Here is an 18,797-nt window from a genome sequence, read left to right as displayed (position 1 = left end):
TGGGCCATGGCATCCTGGTGAGAGGCCTGACTGGAGGTGAGAGGGGACAGAGGACTTTAGGCTGAGGGCTGGTGCACAGTGTGCTGGGCACTGCCCAGCACCCTACCCCTCACCTCGCTGTCACAACAATTCTGTGGCAACATCATGAGACAAGAGTCCTGAGCTCCAAGAGTTCCCATTCAGAGCTGGGGTCTGAACTCAGGTGAGGTGGGCTTCGGAGCCCACATTCCCTCCCCTCCCACCAAAATCCTGCTTCCAGCAGCTAAGCAAGCAGTGCCCTGTGCTGTGCAGGCAGTTTCTTTGCAGAGGCCTTATCTGGGGAGCTCTGAACCGAGCAGAACCTCACCTGGGGGCACTTGTGAATAACCCCGCACAGCCCCTGGGACCTCTCTGAAGATGTGGAGATGGATGTTCTGGCGGCCATAAGACGGCAACAGGAAAGGACCACCGCCAGGCCCAAGGGCGGGACTTTATGAAGCAATGTGCTGCTGTTAAGTACACACAGTGGGAGGTGTCTGTTACCAAACAGCTGTGTTTGGAATGCCGTGGCTGCTTGTTGGTTAATGGTTCTGCATCAGGCATCATCAAGAGCACTAGATATGTCCCCAGATCTGTGGCCAAGTTGACACCCAGGGCCTGGGCAAAATCACGATCAGCCTCCAGGATGGCGGCATGCCCCAGGCAGGGTGAGCTTTAACTCAGGCTCTTAGTGGAGCCAGGGGTAAACAACCTGCCCTTCAAGTTGGCAACTGCTGCTCAGCAAAGGTCTGAATGAAGCAAACCAAGGAGTCAGTGGTGCCATCGGCGGCGCAATCAGGACCCAGGTGTGTGGTGGCCTGGAGAGCATCTAGCATACCTGGCACCCAGGCAGAGCTACTGCATGAGAAAGGGGGTATTTCTCAGAATCAAGACCAGTGTTCCATTTCAGAAAGCGAAGGGCCCCAACCTGGGAATACAGCTAATAGAAGAGCCATAGAAATGAAGTTTGACAGCTATGAGGGGGTTGTCCAGGAACACTGACTTCCAAAGGGCAGACAGCCAGCCAGCCTCCGTCCCCATTCTCAGGGGTGACTGGGTCAGCCGGTGTCCACCCACCCCAGGGACCATCACAAGGTGACCAAAATGACCTGGGGGACATTCACAAAAAGAGCAAAAGGACAAGCTGTGGGCATAGATGCTCTAACGGTGTGCAGGAGGCGGTGGAGTGACCAAGCCTAGGTAAGGCCGCCGGGCCAATGCTGGGCTGTCACTCACCCAGTGCAACCCTGAGCCAGGTGCCCAGATATAAAGTAAGAGGACATGATCCCCACCTCCTGGACCTGAAGCACCTGGAGTCTTGGAAGGAACAGTCAATGGTATGTGTACACTACAGCTGGGAAGAAACACACAAAATAGCTTTTGTTTCAGAGTGGCAGAACTGTGGATGTCCACTCTCCAATTTCTCTTTACTTTTGGCATAAATACTGTTTTCCACTCTTAAAAAACTCACCCAGCAAGGGAACAGGTTTGTTGTAACAGCAGCCTGTGCATGGCACTGTGGGGAGCCCTTTGCCTGCAATGGCTCTTTCCCACGCAGATGAAAACCATTTAATAGGGAGATGGGCGCTGGGGACTCTGGGGCCTGCACCGCAGCTCAACTCTCCCTCCACCTAAGCCTGCATCTTCCCCCTCCCTTCCACAGGGCTGATCCCTAATAGGCATCTTGCACCCCAAGTTCCATCTCAGCATCTGCTCCTGGAGAAGGCAACCCGCCACAGTGGGGAAAGGTTTGGTTGGGCTCAGCACAGGAAGCTCTGTGTTCTGCTCAGAGTGACTGAGCTGGCAGGAGCTGCACAGGTGCTTGGGGGAGCGTCTGAAGAGGGAGACGCCCAAAGCGGGGAAGGCTTGGATGGTTGATAGTTGCTAGTATCCTTTCCACCCACGATTCATGAGGGCTCCTGCCTTGTACTCTGCTGCTCCCGAAAAGGGGAAAAGAGAAAGTTCCTAGAGCAGTGCTGGAGCACACTGGGCACAAGGAGGGAGCAAAGGCCTTCGGGACAGACTGCTGCAGAGGGTGTTTCACTAAAACCCAGGTTTGCCTGGGTCCAGAAGGCCCGAGAAACCAAAGGTAAGGTCCATTGTGAAGTGCAGGGCAGGCAGTGAGCAGGCCAGGTTCAAGCGTGGCGCCAGCAGCAGCGATGGGCAGCGGCAGCTGGGAAAGGCAGATGCCCTGCGGCAGAGATGGAGCACCCGGAGGAGATCCCCTGCCCCCAGTGCCAGGCCAGAGGACACCAGCTCCACTTGCTCTGCTCTGAGAAATTCAACCGGGCCATGTGAGTGTGCTGGGCAGTCACTACTGTGATAGGGCATTTACTACCTGTGCCTAGTTTCCCAACAGGATCCTGCCAAGCAACGACTTCCTGTCACCTAATCAGTGCCAACCCAGGGTCTGTCTCTCTGGCCAACTGCCCTTTCTCGTTCTTCAAACGTCCCACAGAGAAGCTGGCAATGGCGTCTGGCAGGAGTCTCTGGGAGGAGGTTCTGATTCCGGACCTTACCGAGGAAGCAGCTAGATAAAGCAAAGACCACAGCCGCCCCTACTCGCTCCTGCTACCCTGACGCACCGTGGCCCCTGCCCACACCCTGGCTGCTCGGGCAGGCTCGCCACATGCCCAGGCTGCTTGCCCTCTCCTGCAGCCCACCGTTGTCCCCCACTCTGCCCATGGCCACCCTAAAGGTCTCAGCATCAGAGGTGCCTTTGAGGAGCCACAGCGGCACCCCTACTCCTGTATGCCACCCCATTATCTTCTCTGTAGTATTGTCACAACAGACTTGCTTTATTGGGCTTGATTGCATGTTTATAATCTGTCTGCCCCTATGAATGTAGCGCCATGGGGGGGTGGGCCCCACTGCCAGGGGCACCATCTCCCTAGTGCCTCCTGGGTGAGTGGGGAGAGAATGAAAGAACACAGAACATGCCACTCCCTCCACAAATGCTGAATGCCAGCAGAAGAGGTCTAGCTAGGAAGTCCCTAGGAGCTCTTAAGCCTGGGGTACAGCTGTTAAGAATTGCTACATCATCTGCTTTCCAAAAAAAGCTGGAGGAGGCTGTCAGCACCCAACCCCCACGCAGCAGAGGCTGTAAAGATGGCTCTGGCAGCTGCACCAGAGAGGCGAACCCAGGGGCAGGGACATGGCCAGGAGGCTTCTGCAAGATATAGCCAGAGGGGATGGGCCCGGAGAAAGCAAGGCCCTGGGACAGAGGAGGGAGGCCTCCTGAGCATCCGGAGGATGTGCATGGTGGACCATGCTGACGATGACAGGAGAAGGCAGGGGTGAGGGAACCTGACAGTGGAGTGAGAGTCACTACACTGGCCCTCACAAGTCAAAGGCGATGAGCCTGTTGGCTCCTGTCCTTCACCCACAGCCAGTACCCGAGCCTGTGGTCCCGCTGTGGGAGCAGCCTCCACACCTGTTCCTCCCTCGATTCCTCACCACCTCTCACCTGGAAAGCTGGACCACTCTTGGACTGACCCCACCTCCTGCATTTGCCTCTCTCATCCCTCCCAGCACTGCCACCCAATCTGTCTTCATTGGGCCCACCAACCCTCAAGGACCTCTGCAGACCCTGGGGAGATGCAATTCCTCTCCCAACCTACGCGGCCCAGTGCCCACTCACGCGGTGAGTCTTGCTGTAGGTGTAGAGGAAGGCCAGCCGGTAGAGGCTCTTGTAGTGCTGGGGGAAGCGGCTGAGGCACAGGCGGAAGGCGGCGATGCACTGCTCCGTGAGGAACTGGCGCTGCTCCTCCGCACCGGCTGGCAGCCCCTGCGGGAAGGCTGCTGGCTCCCCCGGGGGGTCGCCTCTCTTTTTCCCGTCCCACAGGGCAGGTGCAGATGCTGGGGGCTTGACAGGGATGCTGGCAGAGGCTGGGGGATCTGCAGCAGGCTTCTGGCTGCCTTGCTCTGTGGCCCGGAAGCCTTCTGTGCTCTCCAAGGACTCCTCAGTTTTTCCTACAGTTGAGAAGAAAAAGAAAGTCACCTCAGTTTTAGGCCTTGCCTTGAGGTAGTCCACCATCAGCAACAGAGGCACCTCAGAGGTCAACAGAGGTGACCGGCGTAGCTCCCAGTCTCCTCCCCTGTGAAGCAGGATGTCCCAGCTGGCACACAGCAGAAGGTCCCCAAGGCTGCAGAGAGCGGGGTTGGAGCTGGGCTCTGGGTCCCCCTCTGTATGATGGCCCAGGGCTGTCCCACCTCCAGGGCCTATGCAGGTGGACAGGGAAGCGGCCCACAAAGGGCAGGTGTGGCCACCATGGCCACCACAGAATGGAACAGCCGGGAAAGGCACACAAAGGGCTGCACCTGCTCTGCCACTCAGCGCCTCAGCCCACAGTCCGCCCAACATCCCTCTCCAGGGCGGCGGCTGCTGCTTCTGTGTATGAACCAGGAGAGCAGGGCAGGAAGCACGAAAGAGCCCGGGCTGGGCGGCAGGGGCTGCAGGAGATGGAGACTGTCTGGTCTGGCCCGAGAGGAAGGGAAGGAAGGGAGTGGGGGCAAGCGTCAAGGGGGAGGTAGTCCCCTGGGCACCCAGGAGTTTGGCACAGCCTGCCTGGAGGAGGCCCGAGAAGCAGCCAGGCACCAACTCTGAAGCCTCCATTGCTGTGTGCTGAGCCCCTGGCTGCCCTCAGCCTCGCGGCCCTTTTCCTACTGGAGCAGCAGGCAGGTAAAGGCTGGGACAGGGCAGAGTGGATAAGGACTGAGGCCCCCAGTTCCCCTCAAGCCAAGTCCAGGTGTAACTATGCATATCAGGTGTGCATCAAGCTTGCCCACCACTGCTCTTCTTGCTAAGGAAAGAATCGAAGTAGTCACTCCCTATGACTCCTTTGGCTGCCAAGACAAAGCCAAGCTCCTCCCAAGGCATGCGAGGCCACTTGCCATCGGTCCTGCCATCCCTCCTGGCCCCACGCCCTGGGGGCCACTGGGAACACCTCACTCCGTTTTGCTGCCTCCCCACTGTGTCCCTTCCCTGGACACAGACTCCCTCTCCTCCTCCGTCCCCTGCCTTCACCCATGAGCTCTCATCCCTCGGGATTCTACTCAGTGTCCGCATCTCTTTCAGGCCCCACCCCCAGGTGGTATATGCAGAGCACTTCCTGGGCCCACCTGTCTGATGTCACTGATCCCACTGGGTTTTTGCACGTGAGTGTCTCCCCCTCCCCTGTCGCCCAGAGCCTAGCACAGGGCCTGGGGGCCATTTGAAGCTGACTGGATGACTGAGGAACAGGTCATGTCTGATCTCGACACTGCTCTCCTCTCATGAAAGCTCAGGAAACCGTGTAGGTCCCATGCACATCCACTCATAGCCCCACGACAGCAACCACGTGCCTGCTTAGAGCTGGCACACATCTGAGAGGAGATACCACTGCTTTTCTCAAAAATGTGCCAGTTTCTAGTGTGTTCAATTCAAAGGATACATTTCAAATGTGGCTCAACAGACGTGGTCTGAGCAATGGCTCTGGGCCCGGCCCTGTGCTAGGCACAGGAGAGGGGGAAATTAGATGAAGATGCAGGCCTCTCGAGGGTTCAAATAAGGCACTAAGTGCTCAGACACAAAGACAAACAGGAACACACTTCTTATGAAAAGTGGGTAGGTTGGTCAAGAATTAATCCAGAGAGCTCAGAACACACGCCTAAGGACACATAAAGAACAACAAAACAGTGCATTAAAAACCCAGTCACTCTGGGTTCTGGGTAGCCTGAGGAGGCCCAGAAGAGATGGGTGACATGCCTCACCCACAGCATCCATTCCCACTGCTAAATGGGCCTCACAGGTCACCTTAGTGTTAAGGCACAGGGTCAGAAATGTCAACGAGTCCACACAATGCTTCCCAGGCAGGATGTCCAATTCAAACCCTGGCAGCGTGAAGATGGACTTCCTCCTATTGACAGAAAGCAAGTAAGCACATCCTGTGGCCACTTTGTCCTAGGCCAGTGCCTGCTGCTGGCAATGAGGACTGGCTTGGAACACCCACAGTGCATGTGCCGAGTGAGCAAAACTCAGGAGCTGACCAATCCAGCTCACCCCACCCTGCCCTGCACGAGGCACTCAGGCACGGTCACCAGGCCTCTACTTGACCAGAAGGGACAGGGGCAGGTGTAGCCACAGGATGGTGGTCCCCGAACGACATGCCTGGTGGTTATACTAGAATCCTCGGCCCGTAGCCTGCCTTGGGCCCAGCTGGCAGGGAGAGCCAGACCAGGCACCCGTGTCCACTGCCTGGACCACACAGGTTGTTGACAACTTTGCAGCCCTCAAAGCAATGTAACAGAGCAGGCTTGTGTTTAGGTGGTGAAATTGTGGGTGGCTTTTTTCCCTATTAAAAAAATAAATCTTTACTGTTGCTACACTCACATTTTAGACTTTTTGTGAAGCTCTGACTCCTGAAAAGGTGAGCTTCATCTAGCTGCAACAGTCACCTATGGGGAAACCCCTTTCCTCGAGGTACATGGGCACAGACCAGAGTGGAAAATTAAATAAGGAAGGTGAGTCCTTGGGAAGAGGGATAGCTCATGCCTGCTGGACAGCATGGGACGAAATGCACCTCAGTGCCAGGCAGGGCACGGCTTTCAGATCCATTGCCTGGCACAGACCTGGGCTCCACTATACCCCACTGCTCAACTACGGACATGAAATGTGTGAGTGAGGCCTGCGCCCTATGACATGATCATAAAAGCAGCAGCAGGCTGGTGGCAGCTCACTCAAAAGGGTGTGTCTTGAGGGCTAAGGGTGTGGAGCACACTCAGGGCACACGCTCAGCACTGGCCTGGCACCACATCCTGGCTTTCTGCAGGGGACCAAAAGCTGCTAGAGCCCTGGGGCCCTGGGGGCTATGGCTACTGCCCATTGGGAGCCCAGAAGAGTGCAGGTCAGAAACCGCCACTGACCAGCGCCAGGCCTGGAGGGCACTCGGCTCCTCTTGCTCTCTGCCAGGAGTGGCTCAGAACGCATTCCTGCTGCACCTACTCTTATGACAGGAAGTTCAACTGCACCACCCAGGAAGAGCCGGGCTTAGAGGGGAGGAACGTGCTCGTGGAAGCAGGGTGCTTCCTTTCCAGCCCACCAACTACTGCAGTGACTTTGGTTCATTTTTTTTTCCCCATTTTTAAATTAAATTTATTGGGGTGATCCTGGTAAATAAAATTATATAGGTTTCAAGTGTACAATTCTATAATACATCATCAGTAGATTGTATTGTGTGTTCACCACCCAACGTAAATCTTCTGTCACCATAAGGTTGACACCTAACTTTCTTCACCAATGGCCAGCTCCACACACTGTCTGTTTAACCCACTGGCTCTGAATGGAAGGAGGGAAGAGGCGGTGTGCTCCTTGTGTGTCTGGAAAGGACTGCACAGGCTGGGCCAGACCAAAGCTGACCCTCTCTGAGCTCAGAAACACCCCCAAGCCTCCCCGCCACATGCTTCCCCAAACGGCGGAGAGGCCTGTGACACACAACAGCACCCACAGCAGTTTGCTGCTTGATGGGTCACAGAGCACAGAAGAAAGGCCTCTCTTGTCCAACAGTAAAAAATCTTTTTTTTTCCCCATCTCGATGTGGCCTCTTCTTTATATCCCTAGTTACAGGGGTTCTGTTCAGCTAGTCTTCAGATGATTCTTGAGGTTGATTGCTCTATAATTTAGTTGTAATTTTAATGTGATCCTGGGAGATGGCAGGCAAAGCATTTACCTATTCTGCCATCTTGGAACTTCTCTCCAAAATCATCTTATTTTTAAGACTGGACATGAACAACAATCGCTGTATTAAGAGTATTGGGAATATAGGTTACTTCTTCCTTCCCCTTCCAAACTATTGGGTTGTCGGAAAAGTCATGATGCATGTTTGCAGCGAAAAACAGAAAAAATACTTCATGACTTTTCCAACAACCCAATAGTATGTTTGTCAGCTGTAGAATGTCAACATTGGTTTGAGATAGCATAATGACTACCTCATGAGAAACTGGGCATTGGGCTCATCTCTTGATGGGGGCCCAGGGCAGGTAAATCCATGGCCCCTGTTCTGTGTCCCCTTGATCCTAATGGAACACCTTTTCCAACCTCAAGGGCATACAGCCTCATCCCCTTTTACCTCCCCAGGTAGGGAAGGCTGGCAAGGAGCAGAGAGCTGACAGAGGCCTTCCCTAGTGCAAATGACCCTGGCTCACTGCCACACCTACACGTGAGCTTCTGAACCCCAACTCTCCTATCCAGAGCCTGTGCAACAACTTCCTGGGGCTAGGCCAGGGACCCCGGGATAGGCAGGTTATCACCAACTCCACCTGCTCCATGCAGCCCACCTAGAGAGGCAGCATGGGGTAGTAGTTAAGGGTGCAGACCAACCGTGGGTAAATTCCTGCTCCGGCTCCGAATCTCAGGTTCCTCACCTGGAAAATGGGAATCATCAGAGTGCTGTTTTCCTAGGGTGGTTGGGTCAGAACAGTGCCTGGCACGGGACCCCCGGGCATGGGTCTGGGTTGTTCCTGTTACTGTATGGCAAACACCTGTGTGCCCTGGCCCTGGCCAGAGTAGGAAAGCTTTCAAAATGCATGGTTGGCCAACCAGCCACAGTCTCAGAGCAGTACCAGGGATGCCCGGTCTACCTGCATCTCCCAGCAAGCCCAGATGTGGAGCTCTGCCCATTCATTTCCACAAAGGGGACTTGGGGACCCCATAAGAGCTGGGCATACCCCAGGGTAAGATCAGCACCCCTCCCACCACCAAAAAAAGGAGTTTGTTGTTTGTTTGTTTTTTTACCTAAAGGCCTGATATGATCCAGACTAAAAAGAAAACGCATTGTGACATTTAAGATCCAAAGACTTTTTTAATAACCATTTATCAAGAAAAAAAAAATGGGGGCACTCATGTCATGGACATGGCTTTCACATACTAGGCTGTGGTGGGGTCATAACAACAACGACAAGTGTCACTGAGTGCACACTATGTACCAGGCACCATACAAGCCCCTTCCTGAGTCACCTCATTTAATCCTCACAACCCTGGGAGTGGCCTTGCGATTACTCCCATCTATGGGGAAGATGACGGAGGCCCACAGAAGTGAGTAACTTGCCCAACTGAGCTCCCAGGGCAGCGGGGGCAGGCGTGAGGATAGAAGCTAGGCAGGGCCTAGCCACTCTGGAGCCCATGTTCTTCAGTGCTGCCCAGACTGCACAGGACATCAAAGCACCGAGTTAGGTCTTCATACCTCTTTCCTCTGTGGCCCCTGGAAGGTCTTTACCGGTCGGTCCTGGTTGAGAACTGGGAATGGGCGGCCTCTTTTCAGTATAGGGCTTCCGGGGGCCCTCTACTGAGCTGGTGGGCTCGTTAAAGAAGTCCTGTGTCGAGCTGGAGTCCGAAAGTGCCACAGCAGTGCTATCCTGGCTGCGCTCTGAGGGGGAAAAAAAGGGAGAGAGGGTGGCAGCATGAACCACCACCTCAAACATGGAGGGGCCTACTAAGGCGAGTCTCCCTGCCGGAGGCCTGGTGACTGCCCTGCAGAGGAGACAGCCTAAACACAGCCACTCTGACACTGCCAAGCCCAACCTGTCCCGGAGGCCACCGAGCCACTCACCAAAGGCACCCATGTCCATGGTCAACCTTCCGGGAATTCCCCTAACAATGGTGTTCTGATAAATGTTTAACAATTGATTCAGGGGTAAAAATCCCTCATTTGTTGCATTTACTGATTTCTGTGGTGTAAATACTCCCACCATGGTTGATTTCCAGCTACCAATGTGATGTTGCTGAACATGGAGTTGGGAAGAGATGCACAGTAGAACATCATTATATAGTATTTCTACATATAGATACAGTAGGCATAAATAACTGAAGTGGATAAGAATCCAGCCAAAATTTTTAACCAGTTGCTAAAGGCCAAGTATGGTCTGGCACAAGAGTATTGACTTCTAGGAGTCACAGAAACAAGGGAGATTGGTATCTACTCGCTGATTCCTCTCCTTGGACTTCCACAATGCCCATGTGAAAGAGCAGAGGCAGGGCAGAAGGCTGGAGAAAACCTTCAGGGAATGCAGGCCTGGAGAAGAGGAGTGGCCACTGCCATGGGAAATGCATGAAGCCCCGGCTGGCCCTTCTGCCCTTAAGGAACAAAGCCTTAAGCCACCAGGGGAGGGGGAGCAATCTTTGTTGCCTCCAGAATACAGATGAAGACCCACTGTAGCTCAGGGAGGAGAAAAGAAAAAAACCTACCCTGAGAGAGGAGCAGGAAACATCCAAGAACCAAACATCCAGGTCTCCCACCACTGGGGGAGGAAGTGAATCACTGAGAGAGACCCACCTCCCAGACACAGGAATACAGTCTGCCTAAGTCTGAGGCTGGACCAAGACAACAGAGAAGGAAGCCTGCCCTCCTACTTGAGGCTACCAAGTATGAGTAACACATAAAGCAGTGTACTACAGGAAGAGGGACAAGAACATCGAGAGAAGGTGGAAATGGAATACTGAGAAAAATCTTGTAGCAAACCAGCTCCTACTCTAAGCATAAGGTAACATCAGAGGAATTTCAAGCTGGTGGTACACTTAAGGTAACCACAGCAACAATAAAACCCAACCCCCACGCAACTTCTGACTAGCCTAACTCAACTCCCCCCACTCCCCCTCCCTCTGCCAATGGCCTAGAAACAGAAGAGAAAAGCTCATTCCAGGCATAAACGTTTTTTAGTTCAGTCTCTCTGTCCTACACATGATATCTGGTACTTAATATAAAAATTACGAGACACGCACAAAAGAAAAGAACATTGTGAAGTGACAAAATAATCAACAAAACCAGACTCACAGATGACCTATATACTGGAACTACCTGATGGGGAATTTAAAATAACTAAGATTAATATGATTCATAAATATGATGAGTATGTTAAAAGGCTATAGTGGAAAAGGTGGACACATGCATGAACCGATGGGGAATTCAGGTGTGAGATGGAAACTATAAGCAAGAATCAAACAGAGATGCTAGCTATACAAAAAAAAACAAAAACAAAAACAAAAAACACCCAAAAAACAGTAAGAGAGATGTAGAATGCCTTTGTCAGGTTCTCGGCAGATGTGATACAGTTGAGAGAAAAATAATTAAACCTTGAATAGTCAGTAGAAATAATCCAAACTGAGTGAAAAAGAGTGGGGGGAAATCAGAACAGATCATCCAAGAACATTCAAATGATCTAATATATTAATTGGGATCCCAGAAGATGAGACAGAAACAGGACAGAAGAAATATTTTAAGAGATAATGACTGAGAATTTTCAAAAAATAATGAAAGATATCAAATCATCAAGATATCTCAGAGACCACCAAGCAGGTCAAAAACTTCTTCACACATTTTTGTTTTTTAATCACACCATTACATCATATTCAAACTGCTGAAAACCTATGGTATAGAGAAAGTCTTGAAGGCAGAGAAAAACATCATGGTACAGAGTAACAAAGTTAAGAATTACAACATAATTCTTGTTAGGCCATATTTAGGCCAGGAGCAGAAACCGCCTTATCTTAAAAGCCATCTTATCTTGTTTTGTACCCTGTACCTGCCAGCTTGTATTTGCCTTAGGCCTGGAGAAGCCACCTGGAATGTAGAAACCACCTTATCCTAAAAGCCATCTTGTCTTGCCTTATACCTTGTACCTGCTAGTTCACCGAAGAGTCAATTTGTCTCCTAGGGGCTTATGATCAGTGGGCCTGGGTGGGTCAGAAGGCGGCCTGAGGCCAGGATGTGGAACAGGAGGGCTTGGTCATGCCCCAAAACCCTTTGTTGTGATAGACAATGTAATGAAAAAAAACAACCCCTGAAGTATTGAAGGGGGAACAGCCTCCTTTACTCCCTCCCATATAACTCCATACCCCTTTTGCTTGGGGAGGTTATGGTCTTTTCTAGCAGCTCCCACAGCTCAAACATACCAAATAAATTCTAATAGGCCAATTTTGGTCTCCGGTGACTCATTCCTCCAGCAGTGCCTAACAATTCTCATCAGAAACTATACAAGTCAAATATCTATAAAGTACTAAAAGGAAAAAAAGTCAACCCAGAACTCTATATCCAGTGAAAATCTCTCTCAAAATGAAGGAGAAATAAAGACTTTTTCAGACAAACAAAAACTGAGAGGATTCCTTAACTATCAGATCTGTGTTACAAGAAATGTTAATTCTTCAGGGAGAATGAATTTATACCAGAGAGAAACGTGGATCTATAGAAAGAAACGAATTTCCTCAGAAATAAAATAATGATAAATATAAAACACATTTTTTCGTAATTTTAATTTCTCTAAAATATTGACTACTGTCTAAAGCAAAAATAGTAGCAACATATTCTGGGTTTACAGTATATGTAAAAGTGAAATGAATGAAAACAAGAGTACAGAGATGGAAAGTTCTTAAGTTAATACTGCACATGAAGTAGTATATAATTTAAAGGTAGACTGTGACCACTTGAAGATGTATTTTTGTTAACTCTCAGGCAGTCACATTTTTTTTTTTTAAGATTTTATTGGGGAATTGGAAGAGGGGAACAGTGCTGGAGAATCGGGGGAAGGGGAACAGACAAGTTGCTGTCCTTTTGTTCTTCAGTCTAGTTGTGGAGGACGTTGCTTCACTGGCCCATGTTGGTATTATCATTGTGCTCTTCCCGGGTGAGGCAGATCAGTCACTGGCCTCTGGACGGCCGCTCACGGCGGCTCTTGGCAGCTCACACCAGCTGCCAGCCACTCACGCTGGCTGCCAGCCACACACGGTAGCTCATGGCAGCCCACTGCAGCAGGAGCTACAGCCTACGACGTCGCCAGCCACTCACGGCAGCCCAGCGCCAGGTCGAGCTGTTGTTCACCATCTTAGCTGTAGAGGGCGCAGCGTCACTGGCCCCCATGTGGGATCTGAACCGGGGCCCTGCTGCTCAGAGCTGGTGTCCCAAGCCAGCTCTTAACCAAAGTGCCATTTAAACGGCCCAGACAGTCACATTTTTAAAAAGAGATAGAAATAATAAACCAATAGTAGAGATAAAATGTAAGCATTAAACAAATAAAACTTTGTTTTGTCTTAAACTCTGTGTATCAGAAGACAAAGCAAAGCTCAATGAAATGGGACTCAAGAAAGCTAAGTTCAAGCTCCTCTTGTGGCACTCACTAGTTGTGCGACCTTGAACAGGTAAATCCCTATCTAACCTATGAATTACAACCACATCTCATCTCAGAAAGGTCTATGCCACAGTGGCTTCTAGGAGAAAATCCAGGAGAAAGTCAGACACAGACCCCAGAACCCTCTAACCCTTTGCTCTGCTACCTTGAAAACCTGGTATTGGATGATGCATTAGTAATCTAGCAGGCAATTACCCAGTGCCAGGCAGGGGCTGCTAAGTGGGCAAACTTGTAACAAAATGTAAGGTTGTTTCAGGCTGCTCTGTCACTGACTAGGTTGGAGAACCTATGCAATTGCCTACTTTCTTTACACTTTAGTTTCCTCATATGTAAAACTGATCAAGTGCCCATTTCATAGAATTGTTATGAGGATTAAATAGGTTCATACATGTAAAGCACCTGAAACAGGGTCTGATGCTTCAAAGAACCTGAACCTATTTTATCTTTAATGTCTCAGACATGACATTACAGAGATTCAGTTCTGAACTTTGCTTATGCCATACTGGAGGCAACGCCTGAGCAGTACTACATTGATGGGGTAGTGACCGTTTCTTACACACTGACACGACAGGACCGTCCAAAGCAGGCATGCCTGCACAGAGGAACACTGGAAATTAGGCCTGTGCTTCCAGAGGGCAGACCACTGCTCCGGCTTCTTCACCCACATCTGGTGACAGACCAGGGTTTGGGGATGGCGACCTCTCAGGCAGCCCCATGTAGCCTGCTGCACTCTTTCCTCCATAGCTGCCTTTGCAATGTCCACTGCCCAGTAACTGTGGGTCATCAGTGTCAGCTGAGCTGATGGAGCATAAGAAACTGGGACATGGGGGCGTATGTGAGACCCAAGAGTGACCAACACAGAAGCTCTGTGTCTCACTGATGGGGGAGCAGGGACCTGGCTGGACCCCTCTGCCTCACATTAAGTAAGGGGCTCTTCCCTGACTCTCAAGGCCAGACCCCCAAGGCTCCATAAGCACTGAATGGAAATTATGGCAGGCCTGCAGCCCTCACAAGAAGTCCCAAACCCGAGTCCCCAGTGTGAGGTGATCACTACTCCCAGAGAAAGTGCTGGGGGCCGTCCATTCCTCGTGTGGAAAGGGAAGGCTGGTTACAGGGGCCACACAGGGTCATTGTCGGACCTCTGGACTCCCAAACCTGCATTCCAATCCCAGCCCTGCCGCTAAGGCTGCTCCAGGCCTCCACTTGACATTTTGTAATGTTTGTCCCTCCTCCTGCCTCAATCTTCAAAACACACATGGGATCCCCACTGGGGCCTGGCCTAGTGCCTGGCACATGGGAGTGATGGTCCCTGATGGTTAAGAAGTCCTGAAAGTTAGGCCAGAGCAGGCACTCCTTAGCCAGCATCCTACCAGTTAAGTCATCGCACGTCTGAGCAGGACACCATGTGGCAAGCGTCCAGGAAGCAAGCCTAGCTGGGAGGATCTCACGAGCACTGGCATGCTGCCTGATGAGCTCATGTACTCACAAGCTGTTGGGCTGTGGGCCTGAAAGAATCACTAATTTGGTGGAATCCAGTGTGATCATTACAAACACCAGGGATTGGCTTAACAAACGAATATTTACTCCCAACATGCTAATACCCTCTGAGTGCTGCTTAGTGAGGAAATCTCATGCACCACAGCATGCAGTAAAGGCAGCAGACTGCACCAAGAAATGTGTGGGCAAGAAAGGGCGGCACTGCGCTTCAGGGTGTCTGCTCCGCTGGGAGCAACAATCGGCAGGTGGGGCCTCGGCTGAGTCTTTGGTAAAATAACATCCATGGCAACAACAGCCACAGCAGAGGAGAAGGACACATGTAAGCCAAGGAACCTGGTGGGGACAGCGGCTGTGACCGCACTTCCCTCGAGTCTCTTAGACATGCTTGTGAGAAGCCAGACAGCCAACCCTCTCATAGGGCAGAGAGCAGAGGCCTGCATTGGCTCTGGGTGGCGATGCGGTGATTCTGGACAAGCCCTTGTCCCAGGGGTGATCATGGGGACCTAAGGAGCCCTGAAGAAGGCTGAAACTCAGAACAGAAGGGAGAAAGGTCTGGAAGCCCCTAAAAGCCACCTGTCATGTGATACCCCTGCTGGGTCAGAGCTGGAGACTGAGACTGTGCACTGAGGAACCCTGGCTGGAGCTGCAACCCTCTCCCGCCAGGCCTGTGAGAGGGAGGGGGATTTGCCAAGGTTCCTGCCCACCTGAGGAATGTGCGTGCCTGGGAGACAGAGGACAAGTGCAACACCGCAAACAAGCCACCAATGGGGACTCAGAAGGCCCAGGGCGAAGTTTTTCTCTAATCCTTTCGGATCTTGTATGCCTGAGAGGGTTGGCACAGGCTATTTACAATGATCCTGATTTTAAATACTGAGAAGCAACCCAAGGTTTCACACCAAGAAGCAATCAGATCAAAATAGAACGAAGTTTCATTTCTTTGACATCAATAAGGTGAAAGGGAGGAATGAAAAAGCTCTTAGAGACGGACGGCCGAGTGGCGTGTTGGTTAAGAGTTGTCTTGGGACACCAGCTCTGAGTAGCAGGGCCCTGGTTCAGATCCCACATGAGGGCAAGTGACGCAGCGCCCTCTACAGCTAAGATGGTGAACAACAGCTCAACCTGGAGCTGGGCTGCCGTGAGGCACTGGCGCCAGCATAGGCTGCAGTGGAGCTGCACTGGGCTCCCGTAAGCTTCTGTGAGCGGCCGGCAGCCAGCGTGAACTGCTAAGAGCCACTGTAAGCGGCCATCCAGAGGCCGGCAACCGATCTGCCTCACCTGGGAAGAGCGCAATGAATACCAACCTGGGCCAGTGACGCGACATCCTCCACAACTAGACTGAAGAACAAAAAAGGACAGCAACTTGTCTGCTCCCCTTCCCTGATTCCCCAACGCTGTTCCCCTCCCCCAATTCCCCAAAAAAATCTTTAAAAAAAGAAAGAAAAAGCTCTTAAAGAATGACTCTATTGACCTGGGCAGATGGCACCTCACCTTTCCCCCCTCTTTCCTGGTAAATTGGACCTTCCCTGGTGCAGCTAAATAAGGACCTCAGTGAGACCACAGACAAATGGTGGATAAGATGTGCCATGAGGACCATCTTCCCACCACCAGCTGGGCCACTGTCGAGTGACAGCTCAGGGGCTGGGCCAGATGGGATGGGGGGCATGACAGACAACAATGGGCTCAAAGTGCTGGGAAGCAGCTCTCAGGGAACAAGCGGGGAGCTTTACAGCCCTGGAGCCAGCTGATCTGGCTGGGTGGGTGGCAGTAAGGGAGTGGGGAGTGGCGCAGAGATCAGAGAGGCTATTTGGACTGGGGTGTGCAACCCAGGGCAGCCCCTGGCATGGGAAGCTCCTGCCCTGGAAGATTCTGCAGTGGGGCAGGAGGAAAGGGAAGGGTGCGCCTCTCCCCACTCCCAGAAGGCCCCTCTGCAGTGTGTCAACTCTCAGGTTACCACGCCCACTGCCAAGGAAAGGCCAGGGCACACAGGGAAGGCCATGAATGGGCAAACTTCTGGGGGAGCAGGGGTAAAGGCTCCTGGGGTGAGTGAACGAACAGCCCCAGAACCCATCCACCAGCTATGTGCCTCTGGGCAAGGGCCAATTCTCCCTGAGCCACACTCCACCTGCCTCCACAACAGCTGAATTCAGCACAGGCTCAAGCCCTCATGCTGGGAGTGTGCACTAATAAAGGCACATGGAAGCCAGCATGTGTGGGGAGGGCAAGGAAGTTCTGGCCTGGGGAACACCCAGCTTCCACTGGCCAGCCATGAGCTGAGCCTGGCTCTAGTCCCACCTTCTCCACAAAGCCATCCCTGGGTGTCAAGTTCTTACCTGGGACTCTATGGGCCAAGGGTCCAAATGGGCTGAGATATGGCTTTGTGTAGCTGTGCACTAATGGCTTGGGGGGGGGGGTTCCTCCACGTCCCAGAGGCCCAGGTGTAGGTCAGGCACAGTAGAACACCCCCAGGGTGCTGGACTGTGCTGACACTCAAAGAAGAACCAGGTAAGTCTGCTGATGCTCTGCAGGCAAAGGTTGCCAAGCCTGGTGGCAGCAGCCCCTGTTCTCCTGCCGGCCTGGTGCGGGAGGGCCAGAGCGGGGACGCAAAGGCCGACAGAAGTGGTGGCCGTCCTGACTCAGCCACCACCTGGAGATTCTGCAGATGGACCCAGGCCGGGGCTTCTCCTGACCCCCTGGGCCTGAGGCAGAGCAGGAAACAGATAGACACTTCTGTGTAGAGGAGCCAGACTCAGCTGAAGAGCCAGGCTTCCCAACGGGCTGGGCAGGGAAACACACACTGCACGGGACTCTGGCGAGTGCCCGCAGCCCAGGCTCCTGACTTTCTTCAGGAGCTGCGTAGGGGCCAACAAGAAAGAAGACTGGCACTGACGGGCAGGCTATATAGGTCGCCCTGTTCTTCCTTCACAATATTCTCTTAAATCCACACCAAGCCTACTTACACTAATTAATATCTGTGGCAAGGTGATGAATGCTTTATTCTCTTACTGTTAATCACTGGACCATTTCACTTCTACGCTTCTGGGCCAGAGAAGTCCCTCTGTTGAATCCTTAGAGGGATGTGCATCTGCCAACCAACTGCTGATGACACCGCCTGCTTCTAAGCCCTGGCACCCTCCACTTCCAGTGTGGGACCCACAGGGCAAACTGCAAAGCAATGAAAACTGGGGATGCAGAGAAAAAGGAATTGGGCTTGGTGACAGAAAGGTTGCCTGGCCCATGTGGTGTGAGGGTGACAGTATTTCGAAGATTCTTTTGCTCAGATTTGACTTAGTTCAAATCCCTTGGTCACTCTTAGGAATTACAGTCCAGGTATAAGAGCTCTTTAGTCACAAGATACAAGTTTCCTGATAAGCATTTTCTCTATTTGCTCTAGCAGTAAGACTAGAAACAGTTCACAGCTATTTATTCCATCAGATCAGTTCAATGAAAGTTTGAGGAAAAATATATGGGTGTGTCATAAAAAACTTCAGCAACTCTGACTAGATCATAAGTGTTCTGCCAACTAGAAAACAAGGGTTTCTAAGAAAAGTAAACTGGATGGAATCAATATTTTGAGAAATCTTTCAACTGGACAAAAACTGTCCTAGTTTTCCCCTGATGACCACTGGGAAAGACCATGTTTACAGGGAGCAGAGCTGGTTGTGTGGGATGGGGGAATCCTCCTGTAGGCTGAGAAGACTGGACAGATGCCCAAGATAAAGACAACATAAACTCAGGGGACCCCCAAAAGGGGCAGACACACAAGGAGCAGCAGGTGAGTGAGTACCAGGGGCTCTCCGCCCGCCCCTTCTCTGCTAATGCTCACCAGCAAGAGCTGACCAAGCAACGCCAGGCATGTCGCAGCCCCAATGCGCTCACACAGTGGCTCTACCCCACTGGGACCCTGATGCTTTGACTGAGGAGAAGACTTGGCCTCACTCTGCATCTCTCACTGTGCGTCCCTCCTCCTGTGTCTGTCACCATGCATCACTCTGTTCCCCAAGCTAGGCACTGACCAGGGAGGCCTTGGGGCAGCTTTAAGCATTTTCTTCTCCAAAGGCAGGTGGGCAGCCACCTCATGACACAAATGCCAGGAGAAGAGGAGCAGCTGTCAGGTGAGAGCTGCTAGCTGG

The 18,797-nt window shown here is 52.0% G+C and overlaps 1 protein-coding gene across 1 annotated transcript in view; it reads right to left on the bottom strand.

Moving 5' to 3' along the window:
- CABIN1 (calcineurin binding protein 1) overlaps nucleotides 1-18,797 on the bottom strand; it is a 174,519-nt gene that overhangs the window by 67,841 nt on the left and 87,881 nt on the right. The window contains exons 24-25 of the mRNA XM_019665398.1: nucleotides 9,237-9,419; nucleotides 3,659-3,990 (exon numbers count right to left, since the gene is read on the bottom strand). Coding sequence (XP_019520943.1) covers nucleotides 3,659-3,990; nucleotides 9,237-9,419 — 515 coding nt within the window. The remainder of the gene's footprint in view (nucleotides 1-3,658; nucleotides 3,991-9,236; nucleotides 9,420-18,797) is intronic.

Source organism: Hipposideros armiger, unplaced genomic scaffold (assembly GCF_001890085.2).
Source record: "Hipposideros armiger isolate ML-2016 unplaced genomic scaffold, ASM189008v1 scaffold_443, whole genome shotgun sequence".
Taxonomy (NCBI): Eukaryota; Metazoa; Chordata; class Mammalia; order Chiroptera; family Hipposideridae; genus Hipposideros; species Hipposideros armiger.
This window is presented reverse-complemented; position numbering and strand designations above follow the sequence as displayed.